The following is a 20,211-nucleotide window of genomic DNA, read 5'->3' as shown; positions in this document are numbered from 1 at the left end:
CAGTTGACACCTCCAGAAGGAATTAAAATGCAGGTTCTTGGGATAACTCCTATGCCAGTTTGCTCTTCCTTCTAACATAGTAATTTAAATAAATTTACATTAAGCACTGATATTCCTGAAAAGGCTTATAAACAATTTAGACAATAACAGTGAAGTAATTCTCTCACAAAAAATCCCCAAACCAAACAAAACCAAACCTCTGAACTTGGGGACAAACCAGACAGTACATGGTATTACCTTTATATTAGACAACCAAGTTCACAAAATAAGGGTAATAATTCTGCCAAAAATCCTTCAGTCTGGTACAAATACAAATGTTACATTTTTTAAGGTTATGTTTTAATTTCTTTGCAGTACCTGCAGATGTTATAAAGCAACAGGTTGGCTATTCCTGTATCAATAAGACTCTTCTACTGAAGAGACAACTTTTAGACATTTTATAGAATGGACATTCCTAAAGAATGCAGAACGCAACTGAGAGTATTCAAGCATAAAGCTGTGAAAACAATGAAAAAGAGTAAATATTGCCTGATTTAAACCTCCTATAACTCTAAGGAAAGCAGAGAGAACTCCATTCGCCCTGCAAAGGGATGTGAGGCAGCACCATCTAAATGAAATCATGTTCATCAGTGCAAAGCCATTTCCAACACCACCACAGTGCAAACCACCCTCCCCCATTCTGTGTCCTCAATAAAAAACATCCCATCTAGTGATGAGCACAAGAGATACCGTGTTTCTGAATTTTCCTTGCAGAAGGGAATATTTTACAAAAGGATGTGTCTCTGGCTGTCTCCTTTCAGCAGTTCCCAAAGCAGAAGAGGGCAGGATTCACCCCCAGTGCATTTGCTCTCAAACCTCAGGCCCCCTGTGGTGAGGGATCTCAGCACACCAGCCCCACTGAGGCACCAAACTGCTTCAGCAGACAGAAACTTGGCCCCTTCTAGTTCATTGTCCTTAACATCATAAACGCACAGTGTTTGTTCCTTCTGTGCAGAAAAGACATCAGGAAATGCCTCTGGGATTAACTCATCACCAGCTCTGGGATCAGCACAAATGGTGAATCTCCACCACCTCCGCTAAGAATAGCTCAGTGGGTAGCAAATGGGGCCAATAATGCCAAGCTCGAGGGTTCAATTCCTTGTTTAGCCACTTAATCAAAATATAAATTGGATGGTTTTGGTTGGGCCCCTTCTAACTTGGAAGGTGTGCACATAACCAAGTGTGACTCAAGTTCTTGTAACAGCACTGAATGCAACCATCAGTGCTCATCACACACAAATGGCCACTTACATATCATTTCTTTCATTGGTATGACTAAGTATCACTAGAACGCTATCTTATGAGTAACAAGTGAACAACTGCTCCCCTCACGGGGCCGCCGAGCGCTGGGACTGCCCTGGGAACAGCAAAGTGTGTGGCGATGCCTCACCTGACACCTCGTGTCGCTGTGGGATCTCCCCAGTGGCTTTACGCCTTGTCCCGGCCGGATTGAGCCGTGTCCCGGCTGGACTGGGCTGTGTCCCGCTCGGTGCCGGCTCCGTGCCGGTGAAGCCGCGCTGAGGGAACGGGCCCGCGCTCCCCCTCACGGAGCCGCCTCACCCCCGGCCCGCCAGGGGGCGGCCGCGGCCGCTGTGGGAAGGGTGCCGAGTGGCGGAGCGTTGGCGCCGCTCCGCTTCCCTTTGATGACGCAGATCCTCTTAAGAGAGGCCATGGCGAGTGATTTCTACCTCCGCTACTATGTGGGGCACAAGGGGAAATTCGGACACGAGTTCCTCGAGTTCGAGTTCCGGCCCGACGGTGAGAGCGGGGCCGGGGGCGGCGGGCCGCGCTCTCTGAGGGCGGGCTGCGGGGCCGCGGGTCCCCGGCGTGGGTTAATGCGAGGGTTAACGCTCAGCCTCTCCCCGCAGGAAAGCTGCGCTACGCCAACAACAGCAACTACAAGAACGATGTGATGATCCGAAAGGAGGTGAGGGCAGCGCGGCTGAGGCGGTTGTGCCAGCGAAAGGCACTGTGGGCTGGGTCAGGGTGGATGGCGTTGCCGGGGCGCTGTGGGCAGGGCTGTATTCATTTCTCTGCCGGAATGTTGTGTCCAGGCTTATGTGCACAAGAGTGTGATGGAAGAGCTGAAGAGAATAATCGACGACAGTGAAATCACAAAAGAAGATGATGCTCTGTGGCCTCCTCCTGACAGAGTGGGCAGACAGGTACGGTGCATAGTGTCTCTTCTAATTGCTCTTTAATTTTCATATGTTAGCTCCTTTGAAGCATAACTAAACTTTTTTTTCAAGCCAGTATTTTTTCCAGCTGAAAAAGGGAAACAAAATCTGAGTGGTGTCTCAATGGCAATGTAGTTGTGGAAGCTAATACAATCCACAGACCTGCTGCATTTGATATCTTTGTAATAGAAATTTGTAATAAAAACCATCACAGTACTGAAGTATTTCTGTAACTGGTACCATGAAGCAGTAAGTTCTTATAAGCTTTTATTTTTCAGGAACTTGAGATAGTAATTGGTGACGAACACATCTCCTTTACCACATCAAAAATCGGTTCCCTCATTGATGTAAATCAGTCCAAGTATGTACTCTGCTTTTTATGCTGCCCTTGTTTCTATTTAAAAATCTGTATTAGAACTTCCTGATTATTTGGTACATGTATTTTATATTGTTTCAAAGTATGAATCAGCTCCTGGGGGCACCAGTGCTCTGTCTTGCAGTACAGTGTGCCAAATACCTTTAAGCTGTGGTGTTACAGGCTGTGTTCTCAAACTCAAAGAGCAGACCCTGCTGTAGGAACCCTGCTACACACATACAGAGTCTGAGCTGCCATTGTGCCAATTTCTTAGGGAGAATCAAGATATCTGTATTTCACCTAGGCTGAAAAGACTGACAGTTTTGGGGAAGGGGAGGGTAAAATCCTAAGTGGTGTTGATACTTGTTTTCATGATAAAATGTATATTTTGTAAAAACTTTAAGTGTTCACAGTTGGAGTACAGAATATTTAATCAATCTGTGTAGAATTAAACAAATCTAAGATGACATCCAAAAAGTCCCCCTATAGGCTTTGGGTTTTTTTAATACATTAGCTCTGTAACCTGTTCTTTAAGAGCATCAGTTTAAATTTTTTTTTAATATTTTAATTTTTTTCCCTCTTTCTTCCTTCTTTTGTGAACTGCAGAGATCCAGAAGGCTTGAGAGTATTCTACTACCTGGTCCAGGACCTTAAATGTCTTGTCTTCAGTCTTATTGGACTCCACTTCAAGATTAAGCCAATTTAAGTCACACAAACAGAAGTTTGTATTGCAATGTCAGCAGTAAGGATGGGAAAGGAAGATCCTGTTCCAGTTCATCATTATTTCTGAAATTTTTTTGTACTTTAGATTATTTTTTTGATTGTTATTTTGTTGTTGTTACAAACTGTCAGTGACTCAATAAATGGGTAAGATTTGTGTTTTTAATTTTTAAGCTGTGGTGAGAGACTGACTTCTAATACTTCTTTTATAACGGTGCATTCAGAGTGTGTCACATCTCTTGTACCACCCACACACTGCACTTCTCTACACACCAGTGGAAAAATAAATGAAGCCTGGCTCTGTGAAACAAAACTTTTGCCAGTTGTCAAGGCAAACTTTTCTTACCATCCTGAGCTGGGTATTTTGTTGGCCAGCCAAGAACAACATCTGACTCTGCACAGGTAAATGGTTATAGCAGACACACATCACCTTCATCCCAGCCCGGGGTTACCCGCTTGCCTCCAGAGCAGAGACCAACAGGGGACTGAGGAGCCATCCAGGAACTTCACTGACTGTCCCATTCAGCTTCAGAGAAGCTGAAAAGCAGCCTAGAATGTATTTCGTTTACTTCTAGGCTAAAACATGTTGTGCAGCATTCGTTAAAAGACTTTAACGAAGTCTTGAGGGGTCCCCCACAGGCCCTGAGGGCGGACCCCATGGCAGTGCTGCCAAACCGCGCTTTTGCTTTCTCTTAACATGTCTGGTCTGTAAGAAGACGCTGCGACTTAAAAAAAAAAAAAAAATAGTGATTAATTGATGTGTAATGTTGAAAACTGTCTCTCCCGCTTTTTCTCCCCTCCCCTCAGGCACCTCCCGCTCCCCGCGCGCGGGCCGGTGGCGGCCGCCATCTTGGCTGAGGGCAGACGCGGCTTCGCGCCGGCCCAGCCCGGCAGGGAGCGTGGAGGCGCCATCTTGGCTGAGGGCACGGCCGCGGGAGCACGGAATAGCAGGGAATCCGTGCGGCCATGGGGGTAGGTGAGAGCCTTGGCCGGGGCCGTGGGGACAGGGGGAGCCTTGGCCGGAGCCCCGCGGGCCCTGGCGGTAGGGGGAGCCGGGCCGGCCGGGGCTGACGCCGCTCCGCCGCTTGCCTTGCAGAGGATCGGGCTGCAGCTCCGCGCCACGCTGGAGAACATCACCCGGCTGCGGGCCGAGGGCGAGGACTTCCGATGGTACCTCAAGGTGCGGGGTCGGGGCCGGGAGCGTATCCCTGATTATTGACAGCTTTCAAACTTCCGATTTGTGTTCTCCAGCTGAAATGTGGGAACTGCGGTGAAGTCTCCGAAAAGTGGCAGTACCTGCGGCTGATGGTGCGTGCGCCCCCCGTAACCTACGTCCGAGCAAAAATGCAAACGCAAACCTGCCTCTTACACACGTATCCGCATCAAGGATGTGACAGCTTACCCTCCAGATGAGAACCGTTTTTTTCATAGCTATATGCATTTAAAAAATTGTCATGTTCCATATTAAAATTAATATTTGGAGAATGTTAACTGACATGTGCCATTTGAATGGTAACCGTTGCTAACAAAGTATTACATCTGTTTTAAAAACGTATCTGTAAATAAGGTTGAGGCATATTTCTCTATAGCCTGTTTCTCTGATGCTGATGGAATCCATTTGGAGAAGGTTAGGTAAATCAATATGATTTAAGCATGCTAAATCAGCTGATTTGGAAGCTGAAAAAGCAGGATAAAATTTGTCAGGGATCCTTGTCTGTTCTTAGCAATAATCATCCCTTTTTGTTGCATATAGCTGAATGGTAAGAATGTATTTTGAAGAATTAGTGGAGCATGCCTATACGGATAAGACACAAATATCTATTATTCCTTATTTAAAGTCTAGAATAGAATTATTCTTTGATAATCTCAACTTGTTGCAATATTAGTCTCTGTAGTTAAAAAAAAAGCTGCCTTGTTGTAGTATTTTTAAAAAGCTAAAAAGGTTGTTGTAAAAACTACCCTACCTTTGCAGTGGCTCAGCTGAAGTGGATAAAAAGTCTCTCTTGTCATGGATTTTAGGACAGTGCTCCCCTGAAGGGCGGCCGAGGAAGTGCCACGATGGTGCAGAAGTGCAAACTGTGCTCCAGGGTGAACTCCATCGGTACGTGCAGGGACACTGACCAGGCAGCATCCATTTCACAGTTTCTCCTTTAGTCCCCATTTTTGCTTGAGTTTGTAAAGAGTTTTCACCAGGGATTTCTGCCCTTGTGCACTGGTGCTTGAGTTCCCAGAAGGCACTTTCTGGACAGCAAGGCCTCCTGGTGAGTCCTGCCTTCTGCATGAACAAAACTCATCTGTATTGTTATTTTACAAAAGCATGCAAATCTTTGTGGCATTGGTACGGAAAAAATGGTGCAGTGTAAACTTCTCAGGAGAAGGGAGAAAAATGGAATTCTGCCTTTGAAGACCAGCAGCAGGAAAACCTTGCATTTCTTGTGTTTCTTTTGCTTTGTAGAAGGAAATCGCTTTGAAAGAAGATCCTGGTGCTTGGTTTGTGCTGAATGAAACTGAAGACATAGTGCCACTCACTTGTATACTTTTTTTTTTTTTAGATATTTTAAGTCAGACAATCAAGCCTTACAATGTAAGTTTGTTTCCTCTTCTATGTGAAAGATTAACAAGCATTAACAGTATTTTGAGTTTTGCTTTATCACCCTTTTTCAAGAGCACAAAAAGCTGGTCTTGTCCCTGGACAAAAATTGTCTTGTAGACTTCTTTACAGTCTCAAGTGTAGAATAATCTGATACATTTCAAAAGCCAGCACAGAACTGTATCACCCAAACCAGAGGTGATTATATAATGCCCCTCTAGGCTTCCTTTCAAAGTCTTCCTCATGGCAGATAAAGAAATTCTAGTTAGGAGCATCAGAGATGACAATGCTGCCTTTAAAGCAATCCATTCCTAGACGAATGCTTGTCACTGTCCCTATTAGATGGAAACTGATGGTTTTCTGACTCAATCACAGGCTGAAGACAGTGAGAAATTCAAAACCATTGTGGAGTTTGAATGCCGAGGTCTGGAACCAGTTGACTTTCAACCACAGGTGAGTTCTTCTTTGTGATTTGTTTCTGTCTTTAAAGGCACTTCTTCTAGAGTGGTAAAGTACACACTATTTGAAATGGTTCTGGAACATCTTGGACCTTTCCAGATTCCCATCCTTCCACAGTTCCTTGTTTTGAGTTTTTCATTTGTCTCAAGAAAAAAACCAAACCAAAAACTTGCCAAGAGCTAACACAAATAACTGGTATTCTCTGTGCCAGTAAAATCTGACGCTAAGCACAGCTTGGAGTCGTACTCAAACTGTCTCACAGGTGACTCAGTGTTAATCTGAATTCACTGAGAGATCTTCACTGCTCGGGTCATTGCAAAAGAGAGTCTTTCCCAAAGGCAAAGTGCAGCATTAGACAGAGCACCACTTGCCCCTTGTTGTGTTACAGAGCTCCTCAAGCTCAGGTTATGAACACACCTCAGTGTGTGTCCTCTAAAATACAAACAGATTTTCTTTGGGGTTGACATCACCAGAGCCACAGGAGATGAACACTGGCATTTTTCCATTTGCAGCTTGAGCAGACAAAGCTTGAAGATCACTGGCAGTTGCAGGCTGTGCAGAGCACACCTCAAGGTTCAGAGTTAAAGGATTCTTCAGGGCCAGTCTGCAATGACTCATCTCTTGTGCATGGTCATGCTCTATGCCACTTAACTCCCTGCTATTTTTAACCCATTATTCCAGTCCGATTAGGTGTAAATAGACTGACAAATATAAATCTGTCTTATCCTTCTCTCAGACTGGGATGCTGTGCTAAGAAACAGCCCAAAAAAGCTGATCCTACAAAGAATTTGATATAAATAGAAACCCTGCTGCAGTGTGCTGGGGGAAGTCTTTATTTGAGTAAAGTCCATCTTTTTGAGGAATGGTTATTCCTTTATTCCAGAATGGTTATCAGTTTATTCCTGCTTGAAAGCTTTGCAACCAGACTTAGGAATTTGTACTTGAAAAAAAATCCATGGGAAAACTACAAAATGTAGGAGATGTTTATAGCTCTGCATCCTAGCTGTCAGTTTTATTACAGAACAAAGACTTCACAGCTGTAACAAAAGTTTTAATTTCATATTCTGAGTTTGGTGCACTTGAACCCCTGTAGAGGTATTTCAGTGAATTTCTGGATGCCTAAATCAGTAAATGAGAGTTTCCTGTTGCTCAAGTGACTTCTACAGTTCCAAACAATTTTGTCAACTGCTTTATATTGGCATGATCCTAGCCAGCCTGGCTTCTGCACAACCCTAGATCTCACTTTTGATTAGCACTAAACATGGCATGTGGCCATATAATCACTGTATTTTTTCTGTACTTTTGGTACACATAATACAACCACACCTGGAGTCAATTTAAAGTGGCTTAATGCTTGCATGTCTTATTTAAACTATAGTAGTTATCAAAAAAGCCCAACAAACCCAACTACCACCACAAAACATTTGAGTGTTAGAGAAGAGAAAGTATTCTTTGTTTCTTTGATATAAACCTTAATTTTAGATCCCTTGTAGAAAACCAGGAAGAAGCTACCTTTGATTTTTAGCCACTTGTTAATAAAATTCTATAGTTAGAACTGACAGTGTAAGAAACCTTCCTGCATGCTACAGAAGTGGCTGGGATTTTTTAAATGTACTTTTAAAATTAGTAAATCTTACTGTACAGCTTGGCAACTGTGAACCCTAAAGTGAGAGAGCTGTTCCTGTGGAAGCTAAACCAGAGCACCTTCCTAGAGCTGTCCTTTCTCCACTCTTTAAAAACAGCAACAGTGGTGCCAGGGAAGAACTGTCCCCTGTGAAATGCTTGTTTGGGATACTAATCTGTTCACTCAGCCAGCTGATCCTCCTTCCACATAAAGCTTGCTTGTCACTTGTGTGCCTAAATCCAATACAAGCTGCTCCTTCTCTGGAGTGTCTTGGATTCCAGTATTCAAGCCAGAACTATTTGCTTTCTTACACATTTTCAATTACTTTCCTTGCAATGGATTATGAAGCTGTTTTGCCTGTGTGGACTCTGAACACAAAGCTATTAATTGTAATTGGATGCTGCTACATAAACCTAGGAACTAAGCTTTCTTATCTAGAATAGTTGGAAATAATTTTTTTTCTGGGAAAAATAGAGGAGCAGTGTTCCCTCATTTTACTCTGGTTCCTTGGATTGAATTTTCCCAATGCACAAGCAGGGTCCCAACCTTACACTGACCCTTAACTAGGAAAGAGCTTGCCCATTCTTTTTGCCAATTCTTTCTGTATTGAAATACAATACATTTTTGTGTTGAGCTACCTTCTTTAAATGTTTCAATGATCATATTTATTATTTTGTCAGTACAATGTAATTTAAAAACTTTCTGCACATGTGTTTGCAGGCAGGGTTTGCTGCTGAAGGCGCAGAATCTGGCACACCTTTCAATGACATAAACTTGTTAGAAAAGGTATGTTGTTTTTGTTTCACTAGCAAAACTACTTACCAAGCTTGCCTTCCCCACATCACTGCTCCAAAATACACACCCTAAACTGGTTTTACTCTTCCTGTAGCCACAGGAAGGCCACAGAAGGAGAGAGAAACTGAATCACATACGAACAACTAGCATTACTAACACTGTCCTTTTAGAAGTATGGATTTGTTAACTTAGCAGCTGACAAAGATTTAAGTCATTCAAGAATTCCAGAAACCAAGAACCTGGAATACTAAATGGTTGTCTAGGAAGATTCCTGCCCATTGTCCTGTGCACAGAGAGGTTGAAAAGTAATACAGACACTGTCCTTCATAGCTCAGGATAATGGCACCTTGCAAATCTTCTTGGGTGTGAGCAGGAATCTCAAGGTCACATCTGTTCCCTTGTATCCTACTTGGCAGGGATCTGCTTGTGTGCTTACCCACCTGACTAGGGTGTTGTAAATGATAGATAATCCTTTCACCTGCCATGGCTGCTGCTTGTCCACTACAGGCTGGGGACTACAGAAGAAAATAAACCCCAGCAAAATATATATATAAAAACAGAGACTGAAGCTCATTTAATTTCAGGTTACTGAGCTTGCTACTCTGACCTGTTAAAATTTAACTTCTTACAGATATCTAAGACCCAAACTTTGAGTAACGTTTAGTTGCAGTTTGAATTCCAGTCTGTGCATTCTGTCCTTTGTGACTAACACTGTGAAATTTATTTCCTACAGGATTGGAATGACTATGATGAAAAAACAAAGGAATCTGTTGGAATCTATGAAGTTACCCATAAATTTGTAAAATGCTGAAGTTCATACCCATGACAAATTATGACATGGTTATTGATGGAGGAGCTGTAAACATCAGATATGCAGCTTCCTTGGAGTTACTTTTTCACATGGCTGCACTTCAGAAATGGAAACCTAAGTTGACAGAATCATTTAGGTTGGAAATGATCTCCAAGACTGAGTTCAACCTTTGACCAACATTGCTGAGTTGTACTTTCCATGCCCTAATAAAATATTTCCCATGGAGCACTTGGAGATGGCCTCAGTACAAACTGAAAATAGCACATATTGACTGAGCAGTGCCATGGCCTTAAGGCTGTGGGGTTTGGGAGTTACATGGTTCTGGTGGGCTGTAGCTTAGCTAATGCATTGAGTAACTGCTTACACAACTTACAGCCTTAAAGGTTTTAGTAGCTGGTCACCAGGAAGTACCTACATTTGATTGTCTAACATAAGCAAATAAAGTCTTCTCACTCAGCACTCCTATTGTGAGGAAATGGCTGCAAGCACTAGTAAAGGCAGTGTTAACTCTTCAAGGGAACAGCTACACCTTTAAGCAGCTTTCTGCCCCTCTTGGTAAAGACTGAGGTGAGTTTCCTGAGAACACCTACTAAGCCTGACTGCTGCTGACATTTACACAGTTACAGTCCTCTGAAAAGCAAGTTATCTTTCCAAGTATGTCATTAAGTAAACCTGATTTTTAGGTGAACACAGACTTTGTACTCCTTGGCGAGTGCATTCACAATCCTGCCAGCTGGTCTCATGTTTCAAAACAAAAAAAAACCACCAAACAAACCCAAAAAAAGCCCAGCCAATCTTTAGTGAATTTTATTCAGACTTTTGGTCTGATTATTGTTTCCTGCTACATTACATTTTTATTTCATACTTCCAGGACAGGGTATTGCTTACACTTACTGTGCTAAATGAAAAAGACCCTGGGAGAACCTGGAAGCTGAGATACCCAAAGGAAGAGCAAAGGGAAGTAGTTTCTGAGCCTCTGAACCTGACCTGTCACATCCAACCAATGTGCTCAGGCTTTCCTGCTCTGCTGACACATTTGGTTGTCCGTGCCAGTGGGACACGAGCTGCATTTACACAGATGACAGAAGCCACCACCACTGTGCAATTCAGCTCCACAAAAAGACTTGGCCTCCCAAAAGAAAAAGAGTGGAAATCAAGGGGGTAAAAGGCAGGAATTCAAGATCTACATACCAGAGTGCAGAATGCTTGCAGCAGTTTTCTTTCCAACCTTTGTAAGAAACGTGAGCTATTGATAAAGGGTCTGTCCATGCTGTATGATTTAGATATAGCAATAAAAGAACCTTGTGGTTATTAACAGACAGCTTTATTAAAATACAATCTTTTCCAGTCAGTTTAACAACCCAGTTGGTGACTGCAGGTTTCTTAAAGCCTCCCATTTCATTTTTTGTGTCTCTAAAAGCTGTTATAGTGAAAAGGCTTCAAGCAGTTGAGGCACAATCAGTTCTGATATAAATTCAAGTTTAAAGAGATAAGTTAGTAAGCAAGCTTACTGCAAGAGTGCAAATGGAACCACTCTTCCATGTTTAAAATTATTGCATGTATTTTTTTAAAACCAAACAGTTCAAGAGCGGTATCACAGTAGTGTAGTCTGTCCAAACATTCATGGAACACAGGTATTCCAAGTTCATTAACTCAATAAAAATGCTTATTTTAGATTATGTGTTTTAAGAACACATGGAACTGTTACTTAATTTGATGTAGTTCATGTCTGTATTTCCTGAAATGCATTCAAGGTCTGTAATTGATTTCTTTGAAATGGATAGACACTTCCTACTGAATTTAACAGGCACTTCCTACTGAATTTAACAGTATTCAAGTTCAGTGATGATACATGAAGCCAGTTAGGCTGGGCAGTCTCATCCATGCTGAACATTAATTAGTATGTCAATTAGACATAATCTGCATTTTGTTCTGCAACTGTAAAGTGTTCCAATGTCTTTATGTCTAACTACGAATTTTCTTGCCCTTCAAAACATTAAAGATATCTTCTAGTGCCTTGTGTATACACTGAAGGTACTCTTTACCATTCCTAGCCGGGTAAGAGGAAACATTACAACCTATCCAGTCATCCTGTACCTGATACCCTACTCCAAAGCCATCAGCCACCACGGGGCCAAAGCCTCCCAGCTGCACAGCCGGGCTCACCAAGGTGCTGGTGGAAATGATGTTGTGGTTGAGGCGGGCGTAGGCCTGGTCCTGATAGAACTCGGGCAGGGGCAGCCCCTTGGACGAGGCCAGGTGGCGCAGGCTGAACAGGTGCCGGTCAAAGCCCTGGCCTGCACGAAGGAAAAACAGCTGTGAGAGAGGTGCCTGACTCCTGTGGGAAGCAAACTCACCTCAGCCACAAAAGAGGAGGTCTGTACAACTGGAGTTTATTTTTGTACTGATAAGAAATATTTTTCAGACTTTTCATGCCCATATCCTAGGAGAACAGGGCCTGCTTGTTTTACTGCAAGGCTCAACAGGAGCAGGAGAGTACATAAAAGTGAGTGTTAAAGACTATTTTAATACTACATCATATTCTTTGGTTAACTATTTACCTGAACATAGCCAAGTTGTTTAATGGCTAAGAAAAAGCATTCCCTAAAATTTACTAATCTAAAGAGAAAGAGCATCTTGCACCAACAAAACAAGGCAAATTTTAGACTCTAGGGGATCATATCCAACAGTCAGTTTTACTGCTATCAATTTTAATGCTTCTGGGAAGGACAGTTCAAAAGAAAGCATTTACAAAAATGCCAGGAGTAGCATGGCCAAAAGATGAGTTTGATTTGGAAATTGTTAAAGCCTTTATCCCCTGCAGAGATAAGACAGTAGCTCCTCAGACTTAAGCCAGAGTTCTTGTTCAACATGCACTAAGTAAATCTTCAAATAGTCCAACTGCCCTAAGGAAAAAACTAAAGTATAAAAATTCTCAACACATGAAAGGTGCTGTGGGAAGCACAGAGGCACTCCTCTCTATCAAGAAATGAGTGAGAATGAACCTTCTGCTACTGTTTTTGTCAAGTTTACATTAGACATCCATCAGCATTAAAATATTGAGTTGTAAATATTTACAGCAACCTTATAGACACTTTAGTGCAAAAGGAGGATGTTCGATGCATTCCCACTTACCCATAGCAGCCTCCTTTGTCAAACGGCCGTGGTACTTGGAGCACTCCATGATCAGATTCTGCAGCTCCCCAGTGCTGTGATTGGAGAGTCCCTTGACAAAGGCCTCAGAGCATTTCTTTGTGTGCACAGAGGCAGGCCGGATGGTTTCTGTGCGGCCGTGCTTGAACGCCGCAGTGCTGCAGGACTCGTACGTGGCCACGGTCTGGTCGTACTGGCGCAGGAAAGCCATCTGGAAGGCCAGCTGAGCCACAGCATCCGGGCTCACCTTCTTCTGCTTTAGAAGCTCCTTGCCCCCTTCTTGGAACTGAATCATGTTAAGAGACAGTGATTTTACAGTGGCATCAAATGTCTCTTTGGCTTTGGTAATCCCTGCTTTTAAGGCATCGTTCAGCTTAAAGTCAAGTTTCTGCACTGCTCTGGAAGAGTCAACTGAAGCAGGCTGGGACTGGGGGCTGATGGCTGGTGTCGTGGTGCTATCTTTAAAAATCTCATTCTGGAACCTGAGCACAGCCACACCATCTCCCCAGGAATGCTCAAAATTAATTCCTGCAGTGCCATCCTTAGCTATGATAAGACTAAAGGATTTGTCGTACCAGCGGTTTGCACCATCTCCGTGCAACATAGTGTGGGACAAGTGCACCAAGTCTTTAATGGGAAAATCATCTAAAGTTAAACAAAACATGGCGGAGTCTACTTTTTGAAGAGCTTCTGCATTGCCGTTGTCCAGTAGATTCTTCCTCAGCGCTGCCCATGTATTTCGGTTTTCACTGGTGAGGTAGCCAAGAGGGAAGGCCGGGGCCGGGCTGTTGTCACTAAGGATGTATTTCAGGTGTGCTTGTATTTCTGAGGGTTTCAGCATGTTTCCATCTCTATCAATAACATCAAACACATAAAAATTTCCATTTCTCAACACTAATAAGTGTTTTGCCTTTTCATCTGTATAAAGCTCATCTTTGCTGAGCTTAGGAATCCGTGTAGAATTGAAAAGCCTGAAGTACTGAGACATATCTAGGGGGTAAGCATTAACCATGTAGGCACCAAACCAAGAAATTGAAGAAGGCACAAATCTGATAATTTTTTTAAAGAGCTTAGTGTCACTTTTTTCTGGATTGAGGTGAAAAACCTCTGGTTCAAGGTAACCAGCCCTGAAGGTCTTCATAAAACGTATGGCAGAAACAGTCATGTTCGTAGCTCGTATGAGCTGATTGTTGTATTCTGGTTTCGGATCAGGTTTAAAAGACATAAATGGATTAAAATTCAAAAGAAGAGGCTCACGTGCTTTTAGGTACATGTCAAACCAGGGACCTGAAAATTGAGAGTTGAGAAAGAGGTCAGAACATAAAAGCAGCTTCCTGAGTCACACAAGAAGGTCATGTAGTCCAACAGTAATCATGAATCACACACATCAAAGTGCCTTTAAACAAGACAAACATATGAAATAATTCACCCAAGGCTTCTCCAAACCCCCATTATGAAGAAGGACAGTGTTGGCTAATCATAAAAATACAGGGTTTGGAATAATCCATGTCAAGGGTGTCCATGTCATGAGCAACAAGGGCCAACTCCCTGTTTTCTTTATGGCTCAATGATAGACCTTAACTGCCAGGACATAGAGTGCAGCTCCCCAGCTCTATTTTGGTGCACGCCTCACATTTGGAGTGGTTCATGCCTTTACCTACTCGAACACTATTAATTTCTGCAACTCTCTATCACTGAGTGCATCTTGCTGAGGTTAGAAGGCTGAACCTTCTACCTGGATTGTAAGAAGGGCAATGGGTTGTTCCAGGGGCTAAATTACAACTTTAATTACAGGTGCTCACAGGTAAGTAACACTCATCTACAGTTTTAAAACCACATCTGTCATCAACACGTAGCCTTCTAACCCCAGACTTGAAAGTCCAGGGTGGAAACAACTCTACATTCTTTCAGAAACCAATTTCAAGTGGAACAGGTCTTTTATGAGGCATAAAGAAGAAAAATAACTGAACAAAAAACAATACAGACACTCCACCATTCATAGACAAAAAGCAGCATACTGGTTAGCACCGATGAACAACATAAAGCCACCACTTAAAACCCAAGACATTGTTCAAAGTGAATGGAAAGGAAAATACAACAAACCAAAGAGCAGTTTTTGTGAAAATCTGGTATTCTCTAGACTGTGTGGCAGCTGACACCTTAACAGGCAGTCTGAACAGACAGCAAGGACAGAAGTGCATTCACAGGGCAACATGGAAACTTCTACTCCCATAGGTATTTGACTATTTCCATCTCTGCTGCTACCCAATACTTTCATGAGCAGACACTTGAATGTGGAAGTAATACTAAAGAGGAATAATCAAAAATAAGAAAAATCTATACACATGCTCTCCCTCTCTTGATTTGTTTCTATTTATTCTCATTTTCTTATTTCTGTCACTCCTTTTCTTTGGCTCTTTAAAAGAATATAGTTTTGTAGTTTTAAGGGCTTTTAAGTCCCAACTACTGATCACTTCTGCCTCCCAAACTTAGTTATACTTTGTGACCCCTCCCCTCCCTCAAAGTTTACTTTTCTTGCTAAATAACATGGAATTATTTGGAAATTATTGCTTCCGTTTCCTTAAGGGAAGTGCTAAATAAGCTCCTCTTTAACCTAAACCTTATAAACTCATGAAAAAATACCATTGTTCCAGTATCTATCTGCCCAGAATTCTGGCAGAATAGATGACATTGGATAATGAGCATTCTTCTTTCTACCAGCCTCTGAAATAGCTCAAATACAGCCACAGAGGGTGTTCAGAGCAGGTTATTCCAAGTTTCTGGGCTACTTAAAGTTCCAGCCTATAATACCTATGGTATCATGAGCAATTATGAAGTATGACGACCTACAGACTTGTCCTACACACAGGAGGACAACAAACCTGTGATGTAACTTGTATGCTTGTTCTGATTGTCTTGAGCAACCAGTTGCTCATGCAGCTCTCTTCCAACCCCCTTTTCAAAGTCATGAGCAAGTTCTTCAGTTTTCCTACAACAATCAAGAAAAGAGTCAAAATGTTGTCACAAGTCCCATTTCTTATGTTAACACTTGGTTTTGAAGCAGAACATGACACTGCAATGTGTGTTTGTCCATACCTGAACTGATCATCATTTAAAAGTGGTTTCTGGGCATTCAGGTATCTCTTAATTGTATCTTCTAGCTTGGGAACTGGCAGTCTGCAGGAAGTGGAACACAGAGATGTACACTTGATGAGCAAGGCTATGAATGAAGCCTGTTTCTCACACAGTCATCTCTCTTTGCCTCCTTTCTTCCATATACTTATACTTCCATATACTTATACCTTACTTCCTTATACTATTATATATACTATACACACACTATACTGTATACAACTATTATACATAAATTTGGCTAATACTGAAATGCTTCATAAGTTTCTTGTGGAATAAGAGAAGCAAGGAACTAGATGGACACGAGTCAGCACACCATCATATTCTTGGGAAATTAGGCAGAAAACCAAATTGACTGTCTTTTTACGAAGGTGCTGCAGTGATGGAGCTAATCCCTCACAGGAAATAGTGTCAGGAACCGCTGCTAGGAGAGGCAGCTCTGTAGAAGGAATGGTTCGGCTGCCAGCCCTGTTCGGCCCCCACCCCCTCACAGCTGGGTGCTGGACATCTCTTTCTCACAAATTTTCTATTCGGTATCTTTGTCAACTTCCTCTGAGCCTGAGTTTTGTTTCCTATAGCACACTCCCGTTACAACACGGGGTTCGGGCGCCAAGGGACAGTTTCAGTAGCAGGCTTACACTGACACCGGGGAAGCCGAACCCGCTTACACTGACACTTGGAAAGCCGAACCGGCTCCGCTGCACACAGCGCGCACCGAGCGAGCCGCGCACCGCGGCGCCCGGGGCGGACGTTCCCTCTGCCCTCTCCTCAGCGGACACCCCGGGCCGCCGCCGCCGCGCCCTGCCCGCGTCCCCCCGGAGCGGCGGCCCCGCCGTACCTGGGCAGGCTCTTCTGGTAGTGCATGGTGGGCACGATGCTGCGGTGCAGGAACTCGGCGGCGCCCGCGCCGCTGTAGCCGCGCCGCCCCGGAGCCGCCCTCAGCAGCTGCCGAGCCGCCATGATGGTGTCAGGCTCGCGCCGACCCCGGCCCCGCCCGCTCCTCCCATGGCCCCGCCCGCTCCTCCCATGGCCCCGCCCTCTCCTCCCATGGCCCCGCCCGCTCCTCCCATGGCCCCGCCCGCTCCTCCCATGGCCCCGCCCGCTCCTCCCATGGCCCCGCCCACTCTCCCCGGGGCCCCGCCCACTCCTCCCGGGGCCCCGGGAACGAACGGGAAAAGCGAAGCGTTTTTGTTGTTCCAAAAGTCCGTCGGATCCGTGCCACTAGGGTAGCAAAGTTACCTGGGTGTTGGGGCGGTTCAGCCTCAGTCCTCTTACATACAGACTAATATAACGTTCTGATTCATTAATAAAATTTTCTGCAATCCTCTTGTTTTTCTGCAGTCCACTTCTTTTTATGTTCAACATACGGACTCCACGTATTTTTTTCTTTTATTTTCCCACTCCGCTTTTTTTTTCTGTGTGTGTGTGTATCCATATGTCCTACTGACTACACAGGACTGAGATCCTGCCCCCAAAAAGAACAGTTTAATCTCTCCTGAGGTTTTTTTCACTCACACATGAGCATGCAGCAACAAATACTTGATCACGGTATAAAATGTAATATTATAAACACACAACCTAGTTGTACTGTGGGGAAAATTTTCCATAAAAACATTGAATAATCTCAGAATATACCAAAAAGTACAGAAATGCTTTCACAAGAAAGCGTGGCATGTGAATGGTTATGGTGGTGTATTTTTATCAGACACTCACCAGCATTAAAATCAGCATTGGGATTGAATGCGGACACAGCAAAGGAAAGCAATCCCTGTGGCTTAGTCTGATAATCCTCTGAAAGTAAATTGGCCCTACTCTAATCAACATAGTGGTTGGAAGAAAAGTGAAATCATTTCACTTCCAAGATAATAAATGCCCAGTGACAGAAGGTGTCCTTGCATGTTCCAGTCTGTGGCTATTTCCTGTCTGATGCGTGTCTCTCATGCTGCTCATTCAGCCTTTTTTTGGCAATGAAAACAAAAAAAACCAAGCCTGCTTTAATTAATGAGGTCCAGTTTCACCTAGCTTGCCCTGCTGTGATAGTCCTGTTTGAAATGTTACCTGCCCTGCCCTTTGGGAAACCTGCTCTGTTCCCTGGCTGAATGCTGGCTTGCAGGGTCGCCCTTCTGGGTTTGGGTGTCCAGACCCCAAACCGGGGATACTGAGGAATCCATCGCCTTTCCCCCAGGAGTGTCACTTTGTTTTGAACTGGTCTTGTTTTAGAAATACTACTGCATTCTGTTCTAATTTTCCAGAGCCCCCTAATCTTCTTCCAGGCTCTTAATGATGTAGTTGATAATAGGATTGCTGGTATTAATTTGGAACAATAATGCCAGCTGCTTGCTTGGTGGCTATTGGCAGAGGGGTGACCTTGCGGGTCAGCTAAGCAGAACTGGAAGTGCTTTGATCTGATCTATCCAGAGCCAGATCTGTGCACCCCAACAAGAGGAGCGAGTGAATTCTCTCCCCATGGGATGCTGATTCCTCTCCAAAGAGCAGGCAGGACAGCATGGCGGTGGCCCTGGACGCAATCCTCGCTCGGATCAAGGATGTTTGTAAAAGGAACGGGCTGCTCATCCTCTCCGTGCTGTCCGTCACCATCGGCTGCCTCCTGGGCTTCTTCCTGAGGACCAGGCGCCTCTCCCAGCAGGTAAGAGAGCTCCCAGCAAGTCCCTGCAGAGGAAATGCCAGACTTACATAACAAAAGACATGTGTACCTTGGGGAACTGCAGGGTGGGCTCTGGAAGGTAAAAGTCACCTGAATGTGTTTGTTAAAATTGTTTCATTTCATCTGTTTGTCGATCTATGCTGTTCTTTGGGTCTTTTCACACGTTCTCAAACAATAGATTAGCAAAGGGTTCTGGTCCCTCAGACTCCTGGGAAGCACAGCGGGAGCATAGTAGGATGTGGCAGGTATGGATAATAACAGTGGGCATTTAAGCTAGATGAAATGTAGCATTTCATACAGGTCTGCAGAAACTGGTAGTGCAATATATTGAATTTTATACTACTTTGGAACATATACAGCTAAAGAAAACACTGGGAATATTTTTCAGCATCAGATGCACAGGGGTGCAGATGTTTATATTGCACTAATGGTGTTTCATATTAATAAATTTGAGATTTCTCATCATTAGCAGAACATGTTACTGAAGTCACTTGGGGAATTCTCCCCCTGCATACTTCAACTAAGCCCTTTGCTGGTGCTCATTTCTGCTCTATCAGTCAGACAGGCTAGACAACAACATGCTTTAACAAATGCACTGTTTGAGCACAAAATAGAAATCTCAGTTAAAAAATAAGGCATTTACTAATGCAACTAAATTAAACCAATTCTGGCCTCAGCTACTGCAAACCACTGTCTGAACATCATTTGTGTCCAAGCCATAGCTTCAAACACATCTAGGAAAACAGACAAAATGCAGAATGGAGAGATTATTCAGGGCAATATTCAGAGAGTCTCCAAGAGATGGCACATTTCATTTTTGTCTTCCTTTGTAAAGGAACAAACAATGCTGTGTGTTTATTGAATAAGAACACATTATGTAATCTAAATAATTTTAAAATTCCCTTTTAAAGCCTGCTATCTTCGCCACCTTGTCTTTGCCCCAAAGGTGCAGATTCTAGCAATGTTATCTGACACACAGCTCTAGCAGCACTTGTGAAGACAGCCAGTCTTTAGCTCAAAACAATAAGCATCTCTTCATGTATTTCCAGGAAATTAGTTACTTCCAGTTTCCTGGTGAGTTATTGATGAGGATGCTGAAAATGCTGATTCTCCCTCTGGTTGTCTCAAGGTAAGTGAAGACAATTATTATTCCAATAACTTTTGAAGTTTTCTAATTGAGATTTGTCATCACAATGGTTTAGTTGTGGCTGAATTAGGTGACGGTGCCAGAGGCATCAGAGCTGCCTCACATTCATATTTATAGTGGAGCTATAAACATGTATTTTAGTTGATAGGATCATTTCTGCCACACATCATTTCTACCTCATATAGGTATTATTTGCTTTACAATTAATGAGATGGGGGTTTTAAATTTGTTTACTTTTTCCCTTGTAATGGAAGACCTTTTCCTTCAAGCTACTTAGAAGTTAAGTACATGGAATAAATAATTCACTTTATCAAAAAGCCTGCATTAAATCTAAACAATTGAAATAATACACTGTACAAATACAGTGAAAAAGCACAGTTAATTCATAGTGTCCTGCAGTATTCTGAGGTGTGCTGTATGTGTTTATAGTATGATAAATATTGAAAAAACCCTGCGTCTCCAGTGAACCAACATTATATAGCTGGCTTTGGCTGGAAGTGAAAGTGATTTCTTCATTGTTAGAGATAGAGCCTTTAGTGGTGGC

General features: G+C 43.3%; 4 protein-coding genes across 6 annotated transcripts in view; 3 read left to right on the top strand and 1 right to left on the bottom strand.

Moving 5' to 3' along the window:
- The first annotated feature begins 1,674 nt into the window (after positions 1-1,674).
- Positions 1,675-3,464, top strand: MAGOH (mago homolog, exon junction complex subunit). Its single transcript, XM_054285998.1, has 5 exons — positions 1,675-1,797; positions 1,908-1,966; positions 2,094-2,204; positions 2,495-2,577; positions 3,178-3,464. The coding sequence occupies exons 1-5, from the start codon at positions 1,683-1,685 to the stop codon at positions 3,275-3,277; spliced, it is 468 nt and encodes a 155-aa protein (XP_054141973.1). The 5' UTR covers positions 1,675-1,682; the 3' UTR covers positions 3,278-3,464.
- Positions 3,465-4,040: 576 nt separating this feature from the next.
- CZIB (CXXC motif containing zinc binding protein) lies at positions 4,041-9,802 on the top strand. 3 transcript variants are annotated; one of them, XM_054286115.1, is made up of 8 exons: positions 4,041-4,263; positions 4,388-4,461; positions 4,543-4,599; positions 5,311-5,392; positions 5,844-5,875; positions 6,257-6,334; positions 8,685-8,750; positions 9,493-9,802. In XM_054286115.1, exons 1-8 carry the CDS (start codon positions 4,056-4,058, stop codon positions 9,568-9,570), a joined length of 675 nt encoding a protein of 224 aa, XP_054142090.1. In that variant the 5' UTR covers positions 4,041-4,055; the 3' UTR covers positions 9,571-9,802. The 3 variants fall into 3 exon arrangements, with proteins under 3 accessions (XP_054142090.1, XP_054142091.1, XP_054142092.1); XM_054286116.1 differs by having other exon boundaries at positions 4,175-4,263; positions 4,388-4,471; XM_054286117.1 differs by having other exon boundaries at positions 4,222-4,267.
- Positions 9,803-10,353: 551 nt separating this feature from the next.
- CPT2 (carnitine palmitoyltransferase 2) lies at positions 10,354-16,837 on the bottom strand. The gene is made up of 5 exons (XM_054286114.1): positions 16,694-16,837; positions 15,820-15,900; positions 15,606-15,712; positions 12,706-14,010; positions 10,354-11,867 (listed from the first exon to the last, which is right to left on the bottom strand). The coding sequence occupies exons 1-5, from the start codon at positions 16,813-16,815 to the stop codon at positions 11,536-11,538; spliced, it is 1,947 nt and encodes a 648-aa protein (XP_054142089.1). The 5' UTR covers positions 16,816-16,837; the 3' UTR covers positions 10,354-11,535.
- Positions 16,838-18,361: 1,524 nt separating this feature from the next.
- The window catches only part of SLC1A7 (solute carrier family 1 member 7), a 47,774-nt gene continuing 45,924 nt past the window's right edge, over positions 18,362-20,211 (top strand). Inside the window, exons 1-2 of the mRNA XM_054285979.1 lie at positions 18,362-18,502; positions 19,570-19,649. Of these exons, the coding sequence (XP_054141954.1) occupies positions 18,362-18,502; positions 19,570-19,649 (221 nt within the window). The remainder of the gene's footprint in view (positions 18,503-19,569; positions 19,650-20,211) is intronic.

This window comes from Melozone crissalis, unplaced genomic scaffold (genome assembly GCF_028551555.1).
Source record: "Melozone crissalis strain CALT ecotype California unplaced genomic scaffold, PUWL_Pcris_2 ptg000045l_1, whole genome shotgun sequence".
In the NCBI taxonomy this organism is placed as follows: domain Eukaryota; kingdom Metazoa; phylum Chordata; class Aves; order Passeriformes; family Passerellidae; genus Melozone; species Melozone crissalis.
The sequence above is the reverse complement of the archived record's forward strand: the minus strand, read 5'-3'. Positions and strand labels throughout refer to the sequence as shown.

What these genes read in the sequence shown, in the direction of transcription:
- MAGOH (XM_054285998.1), top strand. Translation starts at nt 1,683, where the DNA reads ATGACGCAGATCCTCTTAAGAGAGGCCATGGCGAGTGATTTCTACCTC. An exon ending in GTTCGAGTTCCGGCCCGACG is followed by an intron (nt 1,798 to 1,907) that starts GTGAGAGCGGGG and finishes CTCTCCCCGCAG; the next exon opens with GAAAGCTGCGCTACGCCAAC. An exon ending in ATGTGATGATCCGAAAGGAG is followed by an intron (nt 1,967 to 2,093) that starts GTGAGGGCAGCG and finishes TGTTGTGTCCAG; the next exon opens with GCTTATGTGCACAAGAGTGT.
- CZIB (XM_054286115.1), top strand. Translation starts at nt 4,056, where the DNA reads ATGTTGAAAACTGTCTCTCCCGCTTTTTCTCCCCTCCCCTCAGGCACC. An exon ending in GAGGGCGAGGACTTCCGATG is followed by an intron (nt 4,462 to 4,542) that starts GTACCTCAAGGT and finishes TGTGTTCTCCAG; the next exon opens with CTGAAATGTGGGAACTGCGG. An exon ending in ACATAAACTTGTTAGAAAAG is followed by an intron (nt 8,751 to 9,492) that starts GTATGTTGTTTT and finishes TATTTCCTACAG; the next exon opens with GATTGGAATGACTATGATGA.
- CPT2 (XM_054286114.1), bottom strand. Translation starts at nt 16,815, where the DNA reads ATGGCGGCTCGGCAGCTGCTGAGGGCGGCTCCGGGGCGGCGCGGCTAC. An exon ending in TACCAGAAGAGCCTGCCCAG is followed by an intron (nt 15,901 to 16,693) that starts GTACGGCGGGGC and finishes CACTTCCTGCAG; the next exon opens with ACTGCCAGTTCCCAAGCTAG. An exon ending in GACAAAGGAGGCTGCTATGG is followed by an intron (nt 11,868 to 12,705) that starts GTAAGTGGGAAT and finishes TCCTTCGTGCAG; the next exon opens with GCCAGGGCTTTGACCGGCAC.